Raw genomic sequence first — 23,674 nt, forward strand, 5'->3', positions numbered from 1 at the left:
AGGGCTCACAGTTTCAGAGGTCTTAGTCCATAGAAGAACAGCTCCATTCCTCAGGGCTGGAGATGAGGCTGAACATCATGGTGGGAGAGTGTGGCAGAAGGAATCAGCTCATATCATGATCAGAAAGCAGAGAGAGAGTTCACTCGCCAGATACAAATATATACCCAAAGCCACACCCCAATTCCCACCTCCTTCAGCTACAACCTACCACTTCAGTTACCACTCAGTTAATCCCTATTAGGGGATTAAATCATTGATTGGGTTAAGACTCTTACAACCTAACCATTTCTCCTCTGAACCTTCTTGCATTGTCTCACACACGAGCTTTTTGGGGGACACCTCACATCCAACCTTAACATGAGTATCGTGAAAAATGAGTGATTGCTTGATTAAACAAGGTTTATGTGTAATTCCATTTATATTTTTTTTGTTGTTTTTTCTTGGTTGTTTTAAGCAGTCATAGATATTGAATATGCATTAAATTATACACAGGTCATTTCACATCAGAGGAGTTTTAGAAAGCTTCTTTAGATATACTCATCAAGCTCTAGTAGAAACATGTAGAATTACATGACATTTTACTCTTCTGCAAAAAAAAAAAGTACCACAAAATTAGAGATCTCGCAATAGCATAGAATGTTTTGCATGTCCACTTAGATTTAACAGTTTATGTATCTTATAAATGTATCTCAGTATTATTAAATTTCATATAAACTACAATTCATTATATTTCATGGATAATGCATTCCACATGTAATAGAGATATATTCCTGTACTAGCAAAATTTTAGGAAAACTCAATCATATTGTGATGATTAATATTTTCATTGTTTTTTCCTCACCTTTTCAGAAGAGAAAATTAAATACAATTATGACTTTGTGTAATAATTCAATTTATTATCATGTCTCTGAATTAGTTCCTATCATAACACCCTGGTATCTTTGGGGAAAGAGTATAATTTGTCTATCTTATACAATGCCTAAAGTATTGTTTCTTAGCTTGACCTACTTTTTAAAGTTGTCTCTCTCTCTCTCTCTCTCTCTCTCTCTCTCTCTCACACACACACACACACACACACACACACACACACACACACACACAAGCTTTCCATTATCAATTTCTTATTGTCTTCATGCCTGATACTACAAGATGAACATAATCACACATATAGTTACACAAACATACACACACATGCCCACTTTCACCTCCCGATCACCCTTCTTCTAAATTTATAGCTTCTAACAACAGTCCGTAGGGTCAGAAACCAAGTAGCAGTGCTCATGGGAAACATACCTTAAATTAATGGGAATTAGTCCTAAGTCAGTGTGACTTTTAGGCATGGACATTAGGAAATCCAACGTGGATTAATATGAGCAGTCAGAGTGCTCAGGAACCTCTTCATTAATTCTTTTCTTTTCCTTTCTCTTTCTTTTTTTCTTCCTTCCTTCCTACTTTCCCCTCTCTCTCTCTCTCTCTCTCTCTCTCTCTCTCTCTCTCTCTCTCTCTCTCTCTTTCTCTCTGATGGAGATTGAGCTAAGGCCCTTGAACATGCTGGACATGTCTCCACCCCTGAGCTGCACCCTCAGACCCAGGGACCTTTCCCTTCCCAGTCCTCTGATAGCTAGCCTTTTAAGTTGTGGGCAGGCATGGACTCACATCTCTCCTGGGGGTTCCCATCTCCTAGATGATTCTTCTGCCTGTGGCTCTTTTATCTTCATGCCAACATTTTTCCTCTTGTCGTTTCTGCCTCCTGTCACTTTCCTATATATCCTGCTTCCACAAGAACCATCGGAACCCATTCAGAATTAAGGCCTGTTGCTGAACCACCCAGGACTCTGGGTGTGACTTTGTCACTCGAGAAAAGTATTATTGAGGAATCTGTGACAGAAGACTCTCTGGAGTTCTGTTTGGGTTTGGCTTTACTCCAGAGGCTGATTAAAAAGTCATTAAGATTCTCATCTTTATAATCGGAATGTTCTTTCTTGTAAGTTGAGGTGAAGTTAGATAGCATCTCTGGGCTTTAGTTTCCTTTTATATAAAATATATATAAATAAATCACTTCATAAGATATTTATGAGGATTAATGAAGCATGTACAACATACTTGGCATACAAAATTCAGAGTTTAGCACATAGTAAATATTCAATGAATATTAGTTTATTTTATTATGATCATGATTATTATATTTGACCAAGAAGATGATAGATTTTATAAATTATCTATAAAATATAAACTTACAAAGAATTTAAATAGGAGTAAGATATAGCTCAGTTTCCAAAACATTGTAATTAAAATAATAATGCAGGAAGTAAATTGTGTTCAAGTGTTCCCTTATGCCAGAGTTGGAAGGACTACGGGGGAAAGAGAGTGCAGTATTTAAAAAGGAGAAGCTTTTAGCTACATAACCAAAGACTTCAAATTAGTTAAGAGTATTTAAGAATAATAATTCATATGCTTGTTATATTGTAGCATAGCTATTTATATGTAAAACCATATGCAGTTGCCTTCTTTGTAAGCTAAGAATATCATGCTGAGGTATCGAGACTCAGATATCTAGGTTTGTACTCATGTGTTTTATGTGAGAAAAGATGTCAAATATGTAATTTTTAGTTTTTAAGCTTTTATGAATATATAAGCTCAATATATTTCTCTCTATATAATTATACATAAGTATATATTTATAAATATATTTATACATAATCATATCATACACATATAATTTATATCTTATATATCTAAATATATAATCTAAATATATTTGTGTATATATATTTTAAAGTCATTGCTAAGTCTTCCTCATATCTGCCCACTGGATATTGAAACTTGGGCTATCTGGAAATCTGTTCATTTTTCCATATCTGCGAAATGGAATGTATTACCTTCTTTCACTTTTAAAAGTCCTTTCAAATTAGGATTCTAGGGAATGTCTCCAAACTGGCCTATAAAATGCCCACACACCTGGCTAAAGAATATATAATCTTTTCGATCAAATATTTGCTTGTTTGCACCTTGTCAGATTTATGGTTTGTACTCAGCCATATGCTCAGTGAACTCCAGTGACCTGTTGAAATCACAGATTTAGGGTCAATTTCTAATGCTATGATCCTGCCTAATGATGGCAGCTCAAAAAATTTCCCAAGGATTACCCTTGAATAAACAACTTGATCCACATGTATTCTAACGTTTGCTAAATACTGGAAAGATATGAATCATTAGCCACATTTAGAGTTTAAAAAGAATGTTTGAATAATTGATTTCTCACAGCAACTTGTTGGGAAATGGTTAGGAAGAAAGGCTTTGGTGTTTTACATTGTCTCTGGTAGCAAGGCTAATTGCTATTTATGTTCTCTGCCAAGGTTTACTGAGACTCAGAATTACCAATTCCACATTCCAGGAAGTTTTCTCTGGAGGGTTCATCTGAATTGAAGTGACCCTCTGCCTCAGCTTTTATGGTCCTTCCCTGAAGTCAGTCTGGTGGAAGATGTACCATCTGGATTGAAACTGGTGAAATGCAGGGAAGAGCAAGATATAGGGAACAGCTGCTGGCATTGGAGTGTCAGGTTGCTCATTGACTAGATGTTGGCTGGTGAAAGACAGTTATGCACCTGCTTATGTCCCTATTCTTTCCCTTTGAATGACAAAGATGGGATGTACAGATAAGTCTAAATGAAAAGAATGAATAATGATTCTTCTGAAGACTTCTAGATTTATTTTCTGATATTGGTATGAGGGAAGGCTTTGAACTGACATACCAGACTCTTAGAATTTAGCTCAGAGAAGCTTTCTACAATTTGTATTTTTTATCTCTTCCAAGCAGCCTTCCCTGAGTCCGCTTGGCAGATGGAGTATGTTCTTCTTGCATGTGCCTAGGGCACTTGACACATACTTCTAAGACAGTTATTGTCATCATCCCATTTTTTTTTTTTTTGGTACTGCCTTTAAACTGGTAACATCATAGTCCTAGAAGATTTTGCCAGTTGTCTTGTGACCAGGTAGATAGCTAACAGATGTGAGTCAGGGCAAAGATACAGAAACCAAATCCTAATCACATTGTTTGAAACCTGATCATGCCTCACCTAGAGTTCTACCCTGGATTGTTCAATGACATGATTCAATACATTTTCTTTTTGCTTAAACTGGCTTGAGTTGAGTCTGCCCCTGCCATGGATACTTCTGTCATGAAAGATCTACTCACATAATCTTACTCTCATCCAGCTGTGATCACATTAAGGGTAGGTCTGTATTTTCTTATGTCTCTATCTCTGTTGCCTAGGAAGTCCTATTTATAGCAGATGGTCGATCAATATTTGAGGAATTAATTAATTGAGAGGAACATGAGGCAGAAGGCCAATAAAAATGCCACAGTCTAATTATCTTATATTTACACTTACATTAATTTTTAACTGATGACACCCAGGAGAGGAAGCAGGGTCAGTGAGAGAAAGAGACAACACAGGGTTTGGAAGGAAAGATTAGGTGACAAAATGAATGAAAGCCGTGGTGGTAGTAGGGACTGCCTTAACAGATGATAGAAATAGAGATCATGAGTTCGAGAGAGGCAAATGCAGAGTTCAAAATGATTATGTATCTTAGAATTCTCTCTGGAAGTTTGAAGCCATGTTAGATAGTTTGCAAAATGAATTTATTTATAAGGAATAAAGATCCCAAAATGGAATCCTACTAAACATGTGCATAGTGGGTGAGGAGAAGAGAAAACCATAAAGATAAAGGAGAAAGAATAATTAGAGACATAGAGAAGGGAACAGGAGGGACCAACACAAAAAATGTGGAATAAATACAAAGATGACTTCTACAGTGTAGAGGGAGTAGAGGAGACATAGCCCCGATCCTCATGGTAAATCCTAAACCTCATATAAAAAGTGACAGGAGACTGGAGTGGGATTTCATCTTTTAAAAAGTGGAAAATTTTAAAGGCACTTGTAGGAAATATGATAGAAATCTACTAGAAATGACCTAGTGCTTGCAATCTAGAATGGGGGTAAGAAAGTGAATGAAATCTCACCTGTCTGCAGGCCAGGATTTGCCCATGCAAGGATGAATGGGTGGGAGGACAGCCGATAGGGACTGAAGTGAAAGCCACCTGTAACATTCGCAGATGTCTGAGTGAAAGCTAGTGGCTAGGAAGAAAGAAAGGGGAGGCTAAGAAAGGGTTGATAGAATGGCCAGGATCTAGTAGAGGAAAGACATACTCATTAGGGATTAAAGAATAGGAGAGGAAAAGATGAGTTTGTGGTCAAAGGGGGAACTTGAGGTGTAAAGACCAATTTTTAAATTCATTCTATTTTATTAAAAGTTCCAGCCACTTTGAGAGTTAGATGAAGACTTCTGTCAGGTCTCTGGATCACTGCCCCAGCTCTATCTAGTTGATACTTAGTATACTCTTCCATCAGGGATTCTGTCCCTCTCTTATCATCTATCACACATTACTCTGGCTATTTTTTTCTATCTAATTGAATCTCAAGACCTTCTAAAATTTTTTAAAATTAGTGCTGATCCTGGCAAAGTTCAGTAAATTCATCTTTGTGACTGTGTTTTAAAATGTTTTGCAATATCTACACATGACCTTGAGCTTCAGAGTGCTCCAGTAGTCAATGATATAGGCCTCAAAAATGTTACAGCCAACAGGCTGGTATATGCATCATACATCATTTTATCTTAAATGTTTAAGAATTTTAACTATTAAGGTGAAGTTTATCTGGTTAAATTGCCTGTTTCTTTTAGGCTGGAACAACAATGGTATAATCTGAATATTTAGTGAATGATGTAAGTTAATTAATCATGTTTGATGAGGACAGGCCAGGTAGGTACGATTTTACATACAACCAGTCTTGCCCTGGGTTCATTAGATACAAAGTCTGAACTTGAGGGTGGAAGGCAGCAGCTCCCAGCATTCCATCTACTGCTCCTGTTTCAAGGTTGCCATGAACAGTGTTATCATTATCATGTCAACAATGAAAATCACCATTTTAAATGTTTCACTCACTCTGTTTGTAGTTCACATAACTATCCCACTTTATAGATTAAAATAAATCAATAAATACAAACCCTGGAGGTCAACCTACCCTTATATAGGGAATCTTCTTTAAATCATAGTATATTCTAAAAGTAGCAAAGGTAAGCTGTGGTGAAGCTTTTAAGTTGATTTTTAAATGATTCAGGGCTATAACTATAGCCTGAATCAAACTTTCAAGCATAATGGTGGCTAATTAATAAGTAATTAAAAGCAAGCAGTCTAATCATTTTGGAAAGAATGCATCTATGTCTTCTGAAAAATATATTTCATTTTTTAAAAAAATAATGACTTAAATCTTAATGAAATGAAATTTTTGTGTCATATATATTACCATCGCAATAACAAAAATTCACAATATAAACATAGTACTAGTTGGACCTTTGATGTTAGAATATTCAAACCACTTTCCCAGGTATAGATATGATTTAGAAAACATAGAGCAAGTTTCCACAAAAACAAGATACTGACCAGCTTTCCCCCTTCTTTTCTATCATTGAAAGCATATGTGAAATAGCTTCCTTCTTCCCACACAACAGCCCCTCCACTCACATCTTCCTGAAGTGGAAAAGAAAGGGAGGGGGAGGAGGCTGAGAGGAGGAAGGGAGTGTATTCTCCTGAACCACCACATATGGGAGGGCAGGAAGTGGTATATTCAACAAACGAAGCATTTTCTCCTTAGATAAATGATTCTCCATCTCTCGCCCCCAAAAGAAAAGTGGGTTTACCAGTGGGTTCTGTTGACCACATCTTCCTGTTTTTTTTTCATACTTTCAAAGAATCATAAATTTTAGTTGGTATTTCTTTACATCCCTATTTTAGGCATTTAATTGGGCTATTTATTTATTTATTTTAATTTATAACATGAGAAAAGTATTTAGCTTTTAGGAAGGTTTTGTTTTTTAAAAATAATGGTCCATAAAGTTGAAGTAAGTGAACACCATTGAACTACATTGACACTTTGAAAACAATACCTTTATATAATTGATTAATAGGCCCAGTGCCATAAAGATGGCTTTTAAGCATGTATATATACATTTTAATTGATATTTTCCTGTTTTCTATGCAATACTTCTTCACTGTGATATGAACCAATAACCTTTTAGTTTACTTGATTCTGTGTTGATATTGCAATTGTAATAATATAAAGCTCTAATTGTTAATACATTCAGGCAAAAACAGTACAGATATGAGCTATATAGAAAAGTATGTCATTAAATGCTTTAATACATTTTTACATTTTTGTTGTGGCAGAATATCTGATATGAATGTTTCATTTTCTTGAAAAATAATTTAGTATATTTGAAAAATTGAAACATTCACACTGAGACAGTAATTCTTTCCACAAAAATTAGACTCATTGTTACCTAGAAATTAACAAACATTATGCAAGTAAAATTTAAGTCGGGTTATTATTTTAGATTTTCTGAGTATTTAAAAATCAATTTAAAAGCATTAATTCATAGTTTAGTTTTGCCATTTTTATTATAAAAGACCATTGTAAAATAAACTAATTGAAGACAGATTCTTATTAAGCAACAGAAAATGTTAGCAGTGATACTGCAAAATATTCTGAATAATTTTTAAAGTTAGGTAAATTGAGCATGGTATCCCCACATCTGTAATCCCAGGTACTCAGGAGACTGAGGCAGGAAGATCATAAGTTTGAGGCAAATCTGTGCAACTTAGTAAGACCCTGTTTCAAAATAAATTAAAAAGAGGGTTGGGAATGTAGCTCAGTGGTACAAGCTTGTCTAGCATGCTGACTAAATTTCCTGTCTTCACTTGACTTTTAGGTGATTATTTCCCCTTTAAAACTTAATTTCAAAGTCTTATTCATTCTATCAATCATATATCATTAACCTGATAATTTAGCTTCAGGGCATTAAACAAAATACAAAGTGCTATTATATTTTCTTTCAAGGTAGTTAAATTGGATCATAAACTCTTTTCTACTTCCCAAATCTAATTATTTTGAGAGTTACTTTGGTTTTGGTTTTTGTAAAATTTATAGGAATTTATCACTATAAAGCCACAAAAGAAAGGTACTACCTTCTTTTAATGTTTTAAACTGCCATGCTACATTTTGATGCATGAATTTTTCTTCATCTCTTCCATCTCCAAAAAAATGTTTTGGCGTCTTTCTGAACTTTCCCAGGACTGGGCATATAGTTCAGTGATATAACATATGCCTAACAAGTGTGAGGCTCTGGGTTTGGTCCATAGAATCACACACACACACAAAAAAAAATGAATAAAATTTTCCTATGAAATGTAGATAAGAATGTTTTAGAAATTTTGCAGGAAACATTGACATAAATCGCTACCAGTTAGAGGTATTTTGGAAAAGATATAAAGAAAAACCAAAATTAAGAAATTAAGTAAAAAAAAAATATATATATGTATATATACATATATATATATAGAGAGAGAGAGAGAAAGAGAGAGAGAGAGAGAGAGAGAGAGAGAATTGTTTTAATATTTATTTTTTAGTTTTCAGTGGACACAACATCTTTATTTTATTTTTATGTGGTGCTGAGAATCGAACCCAGAGCCCCACGCATGCCAGGCAAGCCTATACCACTTGAGCCACATCCCCATCCCAAGTAAAATATAAATATACAGTTAGAAATTGCCTTGTAACTTTTTCCCATTTCTAAATTTTGTAAATCACCTGTAAAAATCTGATATTGTCTTTATGTTTAGTTTTCAGTAAATGCAATATTGATCTTTATGTTGAGAGAATGAAGTCATGTTTAGCTACTCTTGAAGTCCATGTGGGTGTTAAAGGTACTGATATTCATATATTGCAATCTTTTTTTTTTTTTGCAGTTTTGCTAAAAGGAGGAAAAAGAGAGGAAGAAAAACCATTTAGAGACTGTGCAGATGTATATCAAGCTGGTTTTAATAAAAGTGGAATCTACACTATTTATATTAATAATATGCCAGAACCCAAAAAGGTAAAACCAGAAGTGTTTGTTTATGGGATGTAAAGCAGATCCTAGTTGAATTGCTGGATGATAATCAGATTGATTTGTGAGCTTGTTAAATGGAAAAGCAAAAAGTGTGTGTGTGTGAGCTCATTTCTCCCAGAGATAACTTTGTTTCCCAGGCCCATGGGGAACAAAACCCTATTGTACAGATGTACTCTAAACCTTGTATTGTTTATTCCTTTTTCACATTAGCATCCCTTTATTCATTGCTATTCATGGGATGTCTCATTGCTCAGAAATGTTTGTCTTGCACAGATCAAATTTTGAAGTCACACCTACCTTGAGTGCATGAGGAATAGCAGCCATATTCCAAAGCCCCGAGAACTTACAGGATTCCCATCCTCCATGAGGGGTGTGGGGGTGCAGGAAATATAGCAGAGTGCAAGCTATTTACAGATTACTGCTCCTTTTAAAGTGGGAGAATCGTACCCCATCTCAACTCATAATTTTGAAAGGCTTTGCTTTTCATATTTACATAAAAGAGCAGGTTGGAGAACAGATTTCTCCTTATGTTGAACAAGCCCCAAAGTAAACATTAAAGTAAGCAAGCACTATTTGCCTGCTGTCACCTCTCTTTCCTGTACCACCCCTGTTATTTTTTTATTAAAATATCCATGCCTTCATTCAGTACTATTAAGTGGATGCCATTTATTTGTCAGTCACTATCCAAAGACATCAGTTTGGAATAAACAGTTTCCAGTGTAGTAATGATAAGAGATATTTACATAGACAGCTATAAAAACTGTGGGAGAGTTGTGATGCAGATGTTTTTTCTGAAGCAGGGAATATGGGGAGCATCGTGGTGAGGCAGCCAAATAAAGTGGAATTAAAGGTGAGAGCAGAGCTCTCAATGTGTAAAAGCTTTAGCTAGACACCCAAGGTCCAAAGCAGATTGCCTGCTCTTATAGCACAAACTTTCCTCCCCTCTAAATTACCTGTCACAAGTCTTCTTTCTTCTGGGTACTGTGCAAATGTTTCTGGAAGGCCTTCCTTGATTCCCCAAGCAGACTTGCAGGACTTTCTCACTACAAGTTCTATGAGGCAGGGACTGTGTCTTTTTATTTTTGATTTTCTGGAAACTAGCATGGTTTCTGCTCATAGTAAGTCCTCAATAAGTATGTGCCAGGATGAATGAATGAATGAATGAATGCTGATGATAATCAACACTTTTCTGTAGTATACAGTAAGCAAATCTAATTTTGTCTGTCTGATAGTTGGTTTCCTTTGATAAGCAAGATACGTGAATCTTTGAGACCAGTTTGCCAGATGTCGTGTCATTGCTGAGACAGAGTCTGATTGATAATTCAGGTCAAACTCTGTTTCTCTTTTTACTGCTATTATCTCTCTCCAGATTCCCAAAGTTCTAGTACATTAGGTTGGCTCAAAAAATTTTTCCTTTTTTCTGGGACAACATTTTCTTTCCAAAAGTGACCTTTGAGGGTTTTTCTACAAGTGGGAAAAGGATGGGTGTGAATACGTACAGGAGGCAGGAAAGATGGCAGGCACAGTTCCATATATTGCCCCCTCAGTTACCTACCGGACAAGTTTTGTTTCACATGTTCTGTGCAAGATTTCATTTCTCTCAAATACTCAGTGTTAAAAAAAACACTGGGAACATAAAATGGTAAGTCTGAGAGTGAGGAGACTAGAATAAGAAGGAAAGTTTGGGTATACTAAGGTCATACCTATGCTTGAAATCAAACACACACACACACACACACACAAACACACACAGCATACACAAAACATATAGGAAAGTGTTTAAGAAACTGTCTTGGAGTAGGAGAGGGAAGCAAAAATGAATATACTCTGATTTATCTACAGTACTGCCTTAAATCTCGAAGAACCCCTAATTTATCATCAGTTGCACTGGAGCTTATAGCTTGAAATAAAAACAAAAATGGCATTAACTAAAAATATTAAGTGACTCTCCTTTTAGATTCCTGAAGATCCTGTGGTATGTATAAAAACAGAAACAGAATTTTCAGGCTTTTCAGATTGAGAACTTTCAGACTTCTAGAATTTTTCACTACATCACCAGTAATACCAGGTGGCTCTTGCAGATGGAGAGAAGCAATTTAATTCATAAAATTCAGTTCATATGTCAGCATAGCTCATAGTTCAAATATTTTGAGATGCAAACAATTCGCAGACTATATGCAGAACCACTGCTCTTGTTAGGATAGGAAAATATTCTTTTCTAATCCATAATCTAGGAGAAATTCCATATTTATAAAAGATAAGGCTTACAATCCACTTTACTGGTTCAGTGGCTGGCTTCTAGGTTGTTTACACTGAGACAGCATGATTTAAACGTATGCTTCCCCCAAATAGTGTATTTTACATAAAATGGAGCTTCAGAATTGTTCTTGGATAAATAAAGTATTTGAGAAATCTATTTATTTACACGGGGGAACAAACCCAGTGCTCCTTGCATCGTAGAGATGTTTTCTACCACCCAGACCCTAAATTTGGAAAAAAAAAAAAAAAAGGTAAAACATTAAATCCACGTCAAGGAACTTTTGGATGAAATTTCTGAGTTGTGAGCTTATGAAAAAATCGTAACTTGAGCAAGTTCACAGGAATATCAGAGTATATCCGTGAGAGGCAAATTTTAGCACTGTAGAAACTGCTCTAAAAATGGCTTCTCAAAGGAAAGAAGTTCTTACATGACTTGGTCAGGACTATCAGTAGGTTTAGTTATGATTGGGTTTGTTTTTATTGGAAACAAAACAAATGGTAGCGGAGTGTGACAAGAACAGGGGTGACTGAGCTGGGGGGAGAGAGACTCTGAACTTAGGTGTTTCCTTTCTTACTTTATTCCTTCCCCTTTATGATCATGGATTCTCTCACAAGCGGTAATACTGCTCTATTGTTCAGACTGATGTAACTATATTTATTTTTAATAAGTAGCACATTTTGACTTAAATCCCTTATTATGATCACTTAGTGTGACCCTGGTAAGAACACATATTGTATGAATTTCCTCAAAGAAACTCAGAAGCTGGTTAATGCATTGGTTCAAATGTACAGAGCATTAACGGCTTGCCAGTTCCTGATCTGACTGCTTTTCTTTCATTTGCACTCACTCATTTATTCTTTTCAAAAATCATATGAAATGAGTGTCTCCATTACCTCTATTTTAGACAAATAGTTTGCCCAAATGACGTAGTTGGTAAATGTTGAAAACTGGCTTTGAAACAAAGGACTCTGACTCCATATTGCACCATCTTAACTAAAGGCTTAAGCAGGATGATTATATTAGTGATGACTGAAGTTGCACAATTTATAATTTTGAACATGAACTTACTTCCAAGTGACATAGGCAAGGGTTTATTATTAGAAAGTGAGTAAATTGATTCATGTTCTTAGTATAATCTACCTCACTCCCCACTATCCTGTAATTTTACTTTCTACTTCTATCTGATATAAAATCAACGATGTTTTCTTAAACATGTAAAAATCACTAAAAGAAAACCTTGGTTTTTTTGACTTTTACCCTTCTTAATAGACTGGGCATTATAGATAAAAAGTTTGGTGCTACACTTGGATATGCTTAGCAATAGTTTTGATCATTTTAATGCCTTCAAAATTTCAAGAAATTTAAAACAAGCCTATAAAAATAATTCCAAATACATATACTATGGAATATGAACTAATCAATAAAATTGAGCTATTTTAGACAATTGATAAAATCTTTTAAAATAAGTTATTCATCTTTTAAGCAGAATTGTTAGTCTTTTTTTGCCTGACATTGTTCCGTGCTAAAACAGAATTGTTTGCAAAAGCTTGAAAAGTGTTGTCTTTTCAAATGTCATGTGGTTTCCTAGGGTGATTTAATTTTTCAAGAAGATAGAAAATTTACTTCTTTCTTTTTTGCTTTGATAGTATTAATGGCTTGGGGTTATTTCCTTCTCTGAATTCCCTTCAATGCATGGTACTAGGAAACAGGATTTTCTCTTTCATTTCATAATTTTCTAAAACCAAATGCCCTATAGCCATCTTAGTTTCATCCAAAAAAATAAACCATTAAATCATAACTCTTATTGTAAAATATTAAAAATTTGCTCTGAACTCATAATTCCCTTAATTCTTGGAAAAGGACTGTAACAAATGTGTTAAGACTTTTTGATTTAAGGTTATGGAAAAATAATTAATGTCCACAAAGCTAATCATTCCAACTTGTATGAAACATAAAAGCATAAAAAGTATGTGAATCAAATTTCCCCTTTTTGTTTGGGTTTAGACCTCTGTATTATGTTAAAAGGTGTTTAATGCTTGAGAGCTTTGACCTTGCCTGGGATAGGAGCCAGTTCAATATTTTCTTGGATAGAAATAAGCCCAAGTCATATGATCAATACATGCAACAGGCATAGTAAATGTAGTGGGCCTTGTCCACAGGAAGAACCGCCAGATAGCACTGACCACAGAGTGTTGGCAAGTGAACTTTTCAGGTCCTTTTATGTTTCAAATCTTTCTGAAACTGATCTTCTATTTTCTGGAACTTCTTTCATCTGTTAGGCATAGGATTTTAATTTTTCTTGTGACTATTGAAAAAATAACTGCTTTTTTTAAAAAGAGTGAATCCAACTTCTTAAAGACTGAAAAGCACCATGATCAAAGATTAGTGATGCCAATACTATTAACTAGAAGCCAGTGAATATAATTGTAGGGAAATTTTATTGAACTTCTGCATATTTTGAATTTTCTATATTCCTTATTATTCATAGCAAGTTAATAATATGAATCATATGCAATGTTCTATATAATAACTATAATATAATATATTAAATATTATATACACAGTGATATTATATAATATAAATACATGTTATCTGTAAAATGCATGTAAGAGCCGGGTGCTATGGGTGTACACCTGTAATCCCAGTAGTTTAGGAGGCTGAGGCAGGTGGATCTTGAGTTCAAAGCCAGTATCAGCAATTTAGCAAAGCCCTAAGAAATTTGGGGAGACCCTGTCTCTAAATTAAAAAAAAATATTTAAAAGGGCTGGAAAAGTGGCTCAGTGGACAAGTGCTGGATTCAATTTCCAGTACCAAATAAATAAATAAATAAAATAAAATGCATGTAAAAGATAAGAACAATGGCAATTCCTATTACTTGCCAAACAATACTCTAAAAACTCTATGTACATTGGCTCATTTAATCCTCACAAAAAATGTAAGAGAGCAGAGGTGGGAATTTGAATCCACACAATCCAGCACTCAAGTCTGTGCCCCTGAGCAATGTGTCATTCAGCTCTCTTATACCCAAATTCAACAAATGGAGACTGTTGGACCGTTATCATTGCTGCCATGGAGAATTGATAAGAATTGTGACACATATGTCAAATCCCTTAACCTTTCAGAATCTCAGCTTCCAAACCTGTGATCTGCCTGGGTAATTTCTACCTCCCCATGAAGCTCTGTCTCTCTCTGGGTCTCTATCTAAGATGCAATCTCAGCACTTCTTAACATTTCCAAATAGCTGGATACTTTCTTAAAAGGGAAGTTGTCTTTTCTAAAAATTTGTGAGTGATTGTAAAACAAAGCCACAGAATTTTGATAACACTTAACATCCATTAAAAACTACACAGCATAGTTTTTTTTCTATAAATACTCTTTTCTTCTGACAGAAAGAAGAAGGGTGAGGGAAAGAAAGGAAGGAAGGAAAGAGAAAATTTGGGATTACCAATGACAGCAGGGTAAAATTTAATTGGGAAATGAGTGAAATTTGTTTTCCTTAGCAAAATGTGTCCTTGACATTTTTATTTTCCTTTGTTCTGACTTAAATGTCATTGGGAAAGTTTCACCTGCTGAATTACCACCTATGCCCCCTTTTAAGCTGTGCCATCTGATTTTATACTCATAGCAGTCCTGCAATCTCTCAGATCAAGATCACTAATGGCTTCTTCATTTCAAATTTACATGTATATTTTCTTAATCTTAATCTTGATTTCTCTCAAATATTTGATTATCACATCCCAAACTCAGCATTTATACCCAGTGTTGTTTGTAAGTTTTCTTATTTTATTTTTTTAAATATTTTTTAGTTGTAGATGGACACAATATCTTTATTTTTATTTATTTATTTTACGTGGTGCTGAGGATCAAACCCAGGGCCTCACATGTGCGAGGCAAGTGCTCTACCACTGAGCTACAACCTCAGCCCTCTTATTTTATATTTATTATATCTTTATTTATTCAGCAAATATTCTTTGAATACCCACCTTTGGCTAGGCAATACTATAGGCCCTGGGAATAGCAGCAAATGACACCGAATATCTACCCATCTCTAGGTTACTAATATATTTTATCTCCACCAGTTATTCACCAAAGTCCACTCATAGACCCTCCTCCCTCTCCCTCACATCTCCATAAAATAACTATGTATAATGCATTAAATATTATACACAGAGTATATATTACATAATGTAAATACATGTTATCTGTAAAATACAATCTTTTTTGTTTTGAGCTCTTTAAATTATGTATCTATTTTCATGTGACCAACTGCTGATTTTAAGTACATTACTCCCAATAATTTTGAATTAGATAAACATAGGGTTCAAACCCTAAATTCAATTCAAATGTTGGACCCAGTACTAATGCTTAAGTATAACCATTGGTAAGTTTCTGAAATACTCTCACTTTTTTCACGAGTAGAATGGAAATGATAATCATACCTTCTTCATAGAGTTGTTGTGAGATTAATGCATATAAAGTGCTTAAGTTACGTGGCACTTAACAAAAACACCATTGTTAATGACTTCTTTTTATCTCCTTATTCTCGGCAAAATTTTATCCTTTGTCTTATCTCCGGATGTTTCAGTAGAACATCTCTAACTTGTCAATTAACGCTTCTTTTTGGAGAGCTACCTAAAACATTAAATATCCCAAATCATCATCATTTTCTTCTCTCGCATGTTAGCTCTTTTTATACATCTCTCATTTAGATCGTTGTCACTATTATTCTTCAGGTCACTGGAGTTAAAAGTTATGGATTTCAGTGTCTCTTAATCTTATAGGATCAGTCAGTGTTGCAACTTTGCCGTGTTTTGAGTTGATGAGACATATTTTATTCATCCTAATATCCTCAGTTGTAATGTCAAACCAATGCCCAAGAACACTTGCTGAGTGAAAAAGTAAGTGAATGAATAAATTAGAATTAAGGAAGACTAATTAGAGGTTAAGGACAAAGAGCAGATGGAGAAGGGTCAGTAGCGGTAACGCTGGGAAAGGGAGGGCAATTTAAAATTTATAATCTTGGAGGTGAATCAGTTCCGAGGAATGACATACAGGGTCAGTGGCTGTTGTCAAGTTAGAGGGGAGCCCTCAGGAGAGGCGGTTGTCCTGTTTCATATGTTCGCATAGGCATGTGTGTCTCCGTTCCTTTCACTCTGAGGAAGTACATGAGTAGTTTGCCCTTTGAATGACAGTTGTTTCCATTGCTTTCATACCCTTTGGCCATTTGTGCTCCAAATGTAATGCCACAGGGAAAACATTGAGGTTTTTCCTTTAATCAGAGCTTAGTCCCGTGTCTCCACCGCCTGACTGCTGTGGCTGCATCATATCCACACTGTCAGCCAACCTTCAAAATGCTTTAATATTCAGTTGCTGCAGAATGGTGTTCCCCATAGCCCAGCCCTTGAATAATCAACTGCCACATCCATGCTACAACAATTCCAGTGATTGCTCTCCAAAGATCATCCCATCACAGATACGTTTCCCTTCTAGGGTGGACTCTGGGGAAAATTAATCAGTTGTTTAAATAAATGCTATTACATTTAAAATAATTGAAATAAGCCTAAGTCTTTGAAAGATTTGGATAACTTTTCCACATGGGAAAGAAATGCTTGTCACAGTCGGAAGGAATATAGTATGTCATGTTCTCCTCTTATTGTTCATGACTAAAACTTAAGCAAATAATGTGTTCTCCATGTGCTGAGGACCAAATTTTGCCCCTCATGTAGTATTCAGCCATCAAGAATAATTATCATAGTATGTAAATATCTATCAGTTATGAAATAAAATATGAAATAATGAAATATTTATATATATACATAAACTTTTTAAAAATTATATTACCCAAACCTTTAATCTTATATTACCAATACTAAAATATTGAAAAAATGTGAGTTATGCTTTAAACATAAAATGGCCTAGTTTTAGAAACTTTAGTAGCATTTTTAAAATTTAAACTTATACAAGTGCCTATTTCCACTTAAGATGTTGATTTTTAATTTTTATACTCTGAGACTGAATTTTCAGCTAGCTGATCTAAATTGTTACAAGGAATTGATGCATCATTGATAGAATTTGATCAGAAGTAACTCAAATATGAATTATGGGAAGAAATAATCAATATGTCTGAATTAATATTTTTCCCAATGTAGTTCTTTTTCTTGCAGGTCTTTAGACCTATTTTTATTTTGAAATATGTTAGATACATCCTTCTTTAAAATAAACATATTTCCCCCCTGCCTTTCTTTTCCCTTCATCTGCCAGGTATTTTGCAACATGGATGTGAACGGGGGAGGTTGGACTGTCATACAGCATCGTGAAGATGGAAGTCTAGATTTCCAAAGAGGCTGGAAAGAATATAAAATGGTAAGATGGGAGAATTTACGGTGGTGTTTGATGTTTTTTCACAAAGTTATCTTCATCAGATTATATGATGAACCTTTGCATTTTTAGATGCTTTCAAGTTAATTTAAGAATAAAAATGATGCCTACATTAAGGACATGATTTTCATTAGACACAAAACACTCATAAATCATTTTGAGTAAATGATTTCCATGTGTGCATCAGAAAGAGAAATGTATTACTATAATTATTTTATGAACTGCTGTGGATTGTCTGGGTCCATTCCTATTTGAATGAGGGAAGGGGAAGCCAGAACTCCGATCAGGCAGGATGGGTGTCCTGCCAGGCAGGTGATAGTAATGGCCTCACTCAGGGCTGGCAAGATAGTAATGGCCTCACTCAGGGCTGGCAATTGCTGCTGTTGAATAAGTTCCTCCACGAGAGCTTTCATGTGGCTCCTCTGGGCTTCTCTGAGTACCCAGGGTTATCAGGCCCTTCCTGTCACAGTTGGCATCCCCATGAACAGGAGATACTTTTAGTCTCTTTTTAAATTTTTTTTTTAAATTTTAATTTGTTATATATGACAACAGAATGCATTACAATTCATATTACACCTATAGAGCACAATTTTTCATAGAAATGGCACAGAGACATCTCCACTGCTTTCTATTGGTCAAAGTTGACCATGGGCCCAGACTAGATTCAAGATGAGAGGAGAACACAAAGGTAAGAAAGGAAAGACTGTTCATTGGTGCCTCTAAAATAAAAGCAGACATACCATTGTCCTCTCAATAGTCATTACCAACATTCTTGTAGCTGATGTTTTCAATCCTTAGTATGTGTTAGTCTTATCTAATTTTTATATCAAACTGATGACTTAATACTATCCCTATTTTAAGAGAAACCAGATTAGAGAGACCAACTTTTTCAAGGTAACATAGCAGATGATTTAATTAATCTATAATCCAATAATCTCATATTCAATGCCTAAAATATTGACTATTAAAACCTGATGACAGAATGTCAAATCACAGTAAAAGAAAAGGATTTCCTTAATTGGTGAATTCTCATTATTTTATATGTAACATTTATGAATAACTTTGTTTTGAACTCTTGACAAATTTTTCTCTCTGAAGATGAAAAAAAATGTGATGGAAGTTCTATACTAGAAAAGTTCCATCTCAGTACCTTGTAGACAGTGTCAAACCTGTGGTTGGTTGAAATTATAGTTCACCAATTAGTAGTTTCATAGTTGGTTTAATATCACCGAACAAAGGGGTTTTAGTTCATGAATGGTGCTCTCTAGGGCTGTCACTTTATCTAGAAGATTTTTATGAAATTCTCAGCTAAACCTTTAGCATGCAGTTTAATTAACAATTTAGAGGGACACGGAGTTGAAATCCAATGTCTTTAATGAACCATAGACTCAAGATAGAAAGGTAGGCTGAGACCAACAAGACAGAATTCCACAGAGACTGGTGTGACTCAAAGTTTTTTGAATTGTTGGCTGCTGAAAAACCAAGATTAGTGTACTTACTCTACATTAGTAGCAGATTTTAGGGCACAAAAATTGCAGAATTTACTTTAAGATGTTTTCAGTTCTGGAGGTTTTTAACCAAGTGGACAATCTTAAGAATTATAATCAATATGTGAAGAATCTGGAAATCATGTATGGAGCAAGTGAATGATTTGGATTGTTTAACCTGAAGAAATATTTGAAAAGAATTAGGCATAGTCCTGTCTGATAGCTACCTAATTAACTAACTGGATGGAAGCATGTAGTACCAGAGCCTCCTACACAAAATGTGGACCGGGGACCAGCAGCATTAGCATCATCTGGGAGCATAGAGAAACACAGGACATCAAGCTCTACCCCCAAATTATTGAACTAAACTCCACATTTCTACAATAATTTAAGGGGAATTCTATAATGAATGGGGAATATAACATAAAAGCAAAATTTGACTAAGTAAAAGCAAAACTCTCTAGTGCTAAATTCTAACAATAAATGGACTTTCTACTCAGGGACAAGTCCCCTCCCTCATCAGTGTAAGCACCCAAGTAGGAGATAGATCCTCTTTTTTCAGTATGGTTATGGAGAATAGGAATGGTAGTCAGGTTAGATTCTAAAACTCTTTCTGTTTACATGATTCTATAAACACACGGGGGGAATTACCTAAGTTCTAAAAGTGGACTTGAAATATGTATGGATTAGTAGGTTTATTCTTTACCCCACTATTCCTAAGTGGGTTGAATTTAGGAAAATCTCATACACATACATTAGCTTTCTCATTCATTAAAATGGGACAATAATTATACATTTGAAGCCTTTCAGGGATGCTGTGGAGATTAGTAATCATATTAGTAAAGCACTTGGACACACTGAATTTTTAATAAACACTAGTTACTATTATTATTATTATTCAAAATTAAAACATCAAAGTCTGCAAAACATTTATTAATTTTGCCCAAAGTATTATTTTGCTAACTACTTTAACTCATGATAATTTTCACCACTAAAATGGGATGTGAAGAAGTTATCTTAGAAGTCAAACAACTGATATAGGATCAAGCAAATCTGAAATGCATTATTATTAAAATGAATGATAATGGAAAATGAACATAAAGTTGTCATCATTGTGATTTTCCAAAATGGTGAATTATTAGCTGTAAACATCTGCTGCCTTGGCAAGCCAGGCACATTAAGTAAGAGATACTGACTTGTTAAATATGGAATTGATTCATGTCTTGTAAGTATTTACCAAACAAATGAATCTACTTTTAAGCAATTCTTTTTTGTTATTGGAACAAGACTGGGATTATTCTTTAATCATAGTTTTTATTCAGTTTGTCCTTATCCCTTTTCTGAATATGAAAGATTATTATGCTTTATTCAAACTTGAAATATTTATCACCTCAATGTCAATTCTTCATGGTCATGAAATATAATCAGCTCCAAAATTGTAAAACATTCTGGCAAAAATGAATCTGAAGACTTTTTAAAAAATAAAATAATTCATCTTATGTCACAAGTTGGTAATATTCATCAAAACACATGGTAAAAAGTGTTTCATCTGTTTTCTTCAGAGCCTTTTTTTTAAAAAACCTAAAGACAAAATAACACGATTCTACCACGAATGGACATGGTCTCCTTAATGTCAATTCTTGTCAATCACACCTATTTCTATTCCTTGCATCAAAGTCAAGTGAGCCTGAAGTCCACTTCTTCAGCTTGGGGTGCAAATCCTTGGGGGAAAACAAAGACTTCCTGGCATGCACTCCCTCCTCTTTAGTCTCCCCCCTGTACTGTGTGTGTGCCAGGAGGCTACACTTTCTTGCACACTGAGTATAGCCATAACATTTCATCCCGCCCTTTCTGCCTTACTTCTCTCCTTCCCTTTTTTTCTGGTTGATATCTGTGGGTTGTCTCTTGCCTCACAAGTTTTGTGGAATTGTGTGTTACAATTATCAACCCATGAAATTACAAATATGTATTATACATTGCTATCTTTAAACCTCTCTCAGCATAAGAGGTTTGCAATTTATTCGGTTCTGGGCATTGGCTTTAATCCTACAAAAAAAGTCTTTTACCTGAGTTTTGTTTTTTGTTTTCACTTAACCTTTTTTTAGGAGGAGATGCACCAAATCTGGTTTATAGATTTGTAAAGATGTTTGCTAAGGGAGAAGTCAGGAATGGGCTTTTATTGGAGACATTTAGGGACTGATATTAGTTCCTTCAAGTCACAAGGGCACCATTTAGCAGCCTCCAGAAATAACACTTACAGCAATGCTTTTGCATATAAAGCCCACTGAAGCTTGGAACCCCAAATAGTACCCTAAGTGACCTAACTTTATAGTAAGCAGTGGCTAATGCCCTGGAGACAAACTTGCTTTGTATTCAAACCCTCCCCCGCCCCCCAACAAAGCTTCCTTTGACACAAACATTTCATTCTGAGCATCATACCTTCTGGGAGTTCTTTATTTCTGGAAAGAAAATAAACACACATTTTTAACCGCATTTTAAACATCTTCAAAATAAAAAGAGAAAAATGCTCAAGAATTTAAAAATTATGAAATAAATAGTTCTTCTGCTCTTTCTTGAGCTGGAAGTCTCAGCAATTAGTGTAGATGTTTTTAAATGACTCTAAGTGTGTATTACTGCACCTTTGGAAAGCCACTTTTCAGGCCTATTTTCTTTAATCATTTATATGAAAAAAGTTGAAACTCATAGGACTTATACCCATTATGATAAATTAAGAGTTTTTATCATTGCTTTCACTAGGAGTGTATATCAGAAATAGTTGTGGAGCTCTTTAAAAACAGAGGTGATTTAGTTTCCCCATGGAGATTTGGATTTGGTATGTCTGAAGTGGGATTATTGAAACCGTGTCTGGTTTCAATTTTGTTTCTTCTATAAAAAGTCAACACTTCCTGTGATCATTATGAGACAAAACAAATAAAGTATCAGAGACAATAATTTTATTAACTTGGAAAAAGCACAAGCCAAAATTGAACATTTCTGCAGGTTTTGGCAAAAACTAATGAATGTTGATCTTTCACCTACATGATTTTTTTTTAAATAAAATTTACCTCTTAAGGCCATTTTAAAGTAAGTATTATTATTTTTTTGTTAAATTCTAGTATATTTTGCCCTTTTATTAAACTCCCAGAGGAGAAATGAAATTGATCAGCAATGGATCTGAATTGTGTTATCAGAATCTTTTATATGATTGTAACTGACAGAACTACACATAATAGCTTCATGAAACTACATGACATAGCATCCTTGGATTTTACTCAAGAAAAAGAAGAAAATCTATTTTTATAACTAACATTTATTTATTTGCTGCTATTTTTAACATCAGCACAATATTTTGTAAAGCTTCAGTTTTTATTTTTATGAATGTTGCAGGATATTTGAGCTGAAATACGAACCTGTGGTAAACTGTTATATGCAATAGTGTATAAACCTGTACTTTGAGTTGTGCATCAGTGATTTCAGTAATTTAGGCATGGATTTGTTTTTTTGTTTCAGACAATCCTGCAAATATAACCAAAACTTGCTTCCTGATATGGAGGAATTTTATGCCTGCCCTACTCTGATAATTTTGTCTGATTAGTATAATCTAATTTGCATCTGAATAGTTATTCCACCTATATTTATATGGTTCTCCACCTTGGTTCATAGCAGACTCACCCGTGAAACCTTTTAAATATCCAAATCCCCAAGCCCACCTGAGACATACTAAATTCAATCTCCATGGAGAAACTAAGTCATCTCTATTTTTCAAAAGCTCCACAGCTCACTCTTTGTTCCTTTCTCCTTCCCTCCCTCCTTTCCTTCCTTTCTTCCTTCCTCTCTCTTTCTCGCTCTCTCTCTCTCTTTCAATTTAACCCAGTGGCACTTTGCCTGTGAGCTCCACCCCCAGCCCTTTTTATTTGTTGTTTTGTGACAGGGTCTTGCTTAGTTGTAGAGGCTGGCCTCCAACTTGCCTCAGCCCCCTTGAGCATCTGGAATTTCAGGAGTGTGCCACCAACCCTGGCTACTCCACAGCTTTTTAAGATATGTGCCTTTAGTTGAAAGCAACTATCAGAACTAATCATTTATTAGCACAAGTATAAGACCTTAAAATTGCCTGTTTTGTAGATTTTAAAACATGTGGAACATGGAGAAAGAGCAATTAAAACAATAGGACCAAGGGAGAGTTGAAGGGGAAAGGTCCTCTTTTAGAATTGAGAAGCAAAATTGAGGTGGTCTATACTTTCCTTTGTGCCAGTTTAACCCCAGTTATAGTCAGTGGGCTTTTTACTTTTTCATTTGGTAATTAATTTCTTGGATTAAAATTACAGTATTTTTTTGTATACACAAATAAACAACAGTACATTAGTCTCCAGTGTCTATAAAAGCCTTTTAAATAATTATCTCAATATTCTCCTTGTGAATTTTCAGCAAAGACAAGACCCTGGAATTTTTTGTTCTCTTACATGAAATAGAAAGAAACCTGCTTACTCTCAAAGAGCACATAGTGTCTTGGAAGAAAGGCAACCAAACAAAATGACTAAGTCT

At 34.8% G+C, this 23,674-nt stretch overlaps 1 protein-coding gene across 3 annotated transcripts in view; it reads left to right on the top strand.

Moving 5' to 3' along the window:
• The window catches only part of Angpt1 (angiopoietin 1), a 223,852-nt gene that overhangs the window by 160,338 nt on the left and 39,840 nt on the right, over positions 1-23,674 (top strand). For all 3 annotated transcript variants that reach the window (XM_005316250.5, XM_005316251.5, XM_078016780.1), the window contains exons 5-6: positions 8,864-8,991; positions 17,529-17,630. In XM_005316250.5, the coding sequence (XP_005316307.1) occupies positions 8,864-8,991; positions 17,529-17,630 (230 nt within the window). The remainder of the gene's footprint in view (positions 1-8,863; positions 8,992-17,528; positions 17,631-23,674) is intronic.

The sequence above is a fragment of the Ictidomys tridecemlineatus genome, chromosome 7 (assembly GCF_052094955.1).
Source record: "Ictidomys tridecemlineatus isolate mIctTri1 chromosome 7, mIctTri1.hap1, whole genome shotgun sequence".
Taxonomy (NCBI): Eukaryota; Metazoa; Chordata; class Mammalia; order Rodentia; family Sciuridae; genus Ictidomys; species Ictidomys tridecemlineatus.